The sequence below is a fragment of the Histoplasma capsulatum genome, genomic scaffold, assembly GCF_000149585.1.
Source record: "Histoplasma capsulatum NAm1 scaffold_5 genomic scaffold, whole genome shotgun sequence".
Lineage (NCBI taxonomy): Eukaryota > Fungi > Ascomycota > Eurotiomycetes > Onygenales > Ajellomycetaceae > Histoplasma > Histoplasma mississippiense.
In genome coordinates, this window is record NW_001813978.1 from 2,101,460 (window position 1) to 2,103,887 (window position 2,428).

A 2,428-nucleotide genomic window follows, 5' to 3' on the forward strand; every position below is an offset into this window, starting at 1 on the left:
GCTTGCCTTATCCTGCACCAACTCCATACTATCCTCTCGTGCATGATCAATGCCCTTCAGTCTTCCCTTTTGCTATCCTCTGCGTCGCCTCTCCACAGTATTTTGTCGCTGTCCTCTCCGTTGTCTCGCCCATTCTTCAGCCCTCCAAGGAGAGGGAGAGAAAAAAGTTTCGAACGTTTGCGCCGCTCCTGCACAAAATTCACTCCCTGAAGAACTCTCTTTTCTTCCCCCCTCTTCCCCCACCACAACCTCCTCACCACTGACTGTGGGCGTCACCACCATGGCCAACAATATGTTCCAACGGTCCAACCCCTTTGGTGGGGCGTCCAGTGTATCCAAGATCGAGGAAGAGGACGAACCGCTAGGTTCTCCCACTGAAGCTGCTTTCCACAACCCCACAGGGGATTATCGAGATCCTCCCTTCGCTTCCACATATCCACACGCAGACCCTGGAGGGCCGTCTGCTCTGCAGATTCCATCAGGGAGAGAAGTTGGAAGCCCTTTCCAACATCATAACAACCCATTTTCCCCTGGTGGGCTCCAGGCCCAACATGCCCCCAACGCATTCCCTAACCCCTCCTCTACTGACATCCCTGGACTAGGAGGAGGAGGAGGGGGAGGAGGGGAAGAATCATCGTCCGGCTTCCCATATAACTACGCCCTAGGCCGCCGTACCTCCGTCTCTGCCGAATCTCTAAATCCCTCTAATTCCGGCGCTGATTCCTGGGTTCCCCCTTACCACCCCAAAACCCCCTTACAACGATCCCGCCTTCAAAACGCCGTTAGCTCAAACTTCCTCTTCTCCCACCTCGATGAAGAGCAATTCGAAACCGTCCTCAACGCCCTCGTTGAGAAACCAATCCCCGCTAAGGGAATCAAGGTCATCACCCAAGGTGATGCCGGCGACTACTTCTACATCGTCGAAGACGGCTGCTTCGACATTTACATCAACCCATCAGGCTCCGTCCAGCAAACAACCTCATCTCCCGGTGGGACCAGCGGTCTAGGCACGAAAGTCGACGCCATCGGCCCAGGTGGCTCCTTCGGCGAGCTAGCCTTGATGTACAACGCTCCCCGCGCCGCCACCGTCGTATCCACCGAACCCAAATCCACCCTCTGGGCCCTGGACCGCATCACCTTCCGCCGCATCCTGATGGACGCCGCCTTCCAACGGCGGCGCATGTACGAAGCGTTCCTGGAAGAAGTGCCTCTCCTCGCCTCCCTGAAGTCCTACGAACGTGCCAAGATCGCCGACGCCCTCGACACTGTCAAGCACCCCGCGGGCGCCGTCATCATCCGCGAAGGTGACCCGGGCAACACCTTCTTCCTTCTCGAGGCGGGCGAGGCGGCCGCCTTCAAGCATGGTATTGCTTCCGGTGCTCCCGTGAAGCGCTACAAGCGCGGCGACTACTTTGGTGAGCTGGCCCTGTTGGACGAGAAGCCGCGCGCCGCGAGTGTGGTAGCCGTGACGGATGTGAAGGTTGCGCAGCTGGGGCGGGACGGGTTTAAGAGATTGCTGGGCCCTGTGGAGGATATTATGCGCAGGGCGGAGTATGGGACTGCCACTACGACGGATAGGGCCATGAATGATACCGTTACAGGTACCCCTACCGCCGCCTCCGCATAGCCAGGGGCAGTGGAAGATGCTGTCGGAATAAATTTTCTTTAACTTTTGTGTTTCTCTCTCTCTCTCCGCTTATTTGTCTTCCATTCTTATTTTTCCCTATCATCCACCACCTGTTTGATGAAGCATTCATTGTATTCGGTATTCGGAATTTTTTTTCTTTCTCTTTTTACTTTGCTAGTTATGGTTATATATGATACGCTAATTTTATTCATTTATTCATATCCGTTCTTAAGAAGTAACAAATCAAAATAACCTTTTGCGAAGTGCAAACCGCCCCCCTTCCCCCTTCTATTCTGTTATTTTTTAGCTGTCGAAAATCAGCATTCGATCCATCAATTCTTCTCTTTTTCTATATTTGGTCTTTATTTTGTTTATTCTCCCTTTTTCTATCCCCATTACTTGTGAGGTAGATTTTATTCTCGTTTTCTTTTCTTTTGCTTTTCTTTTCTATGGTGGGGAGGGATATCTTCTAAACTTTTCTCCAATACAAAATGCATCCCCCCCCCCCCCCCTATTTTATCCCACCTTGACAAAGTCAGAAAGTAAGAGAGAATGTAGGAAAAGGAACTGGGGGAGAAAAAAAAGGAAAGGAAAGGGAAAAAGAAACAATGAGGCTATATTATATACAGGCTTTTTTCTCATCTCACCTTCCCTTCCTGCTTCTTTTGAATGCCCTTCTCGGAAGGAAGTGATAAAAATGAGAAGAACGAGGAGAATGGAGCAAATGGGTAAATGAAAAAACGGAAAGAGAAGCTTGTTCTCTCTTGTCTCTCTCTGCTTGTATTGTATGTAATGAGGGAA

At 51.2% G+C, this 2,428-nt stretch overlaps 1 protein-coding gene across 1 annotated transcript; it reads left to right on the forward strand.

Moving 5' to 3' along the window:
* Positions 1 to 1,180: 1,180 nt before the first annotated feature.
* Positions 1,181 to 1,627, forward strand: HCAG_05488 (cAMP-dependent protein kinase regulatory subunit; the record flags this gene model as incomplete). The annotated part of the gene is made up of 1 exon (XM_001539971.1): positions 1,181 to 1,627. One exon carries the CDS (start codon positions 1,181 to 1,183, stop codon positions 1,625 to 1,627), a length of 447 nt encoding a protein of 148 aa, XP_001540021.1.
* Between the last annotated feature and the right edge of the window lie 801 nt (positions 1,628 to 2,428).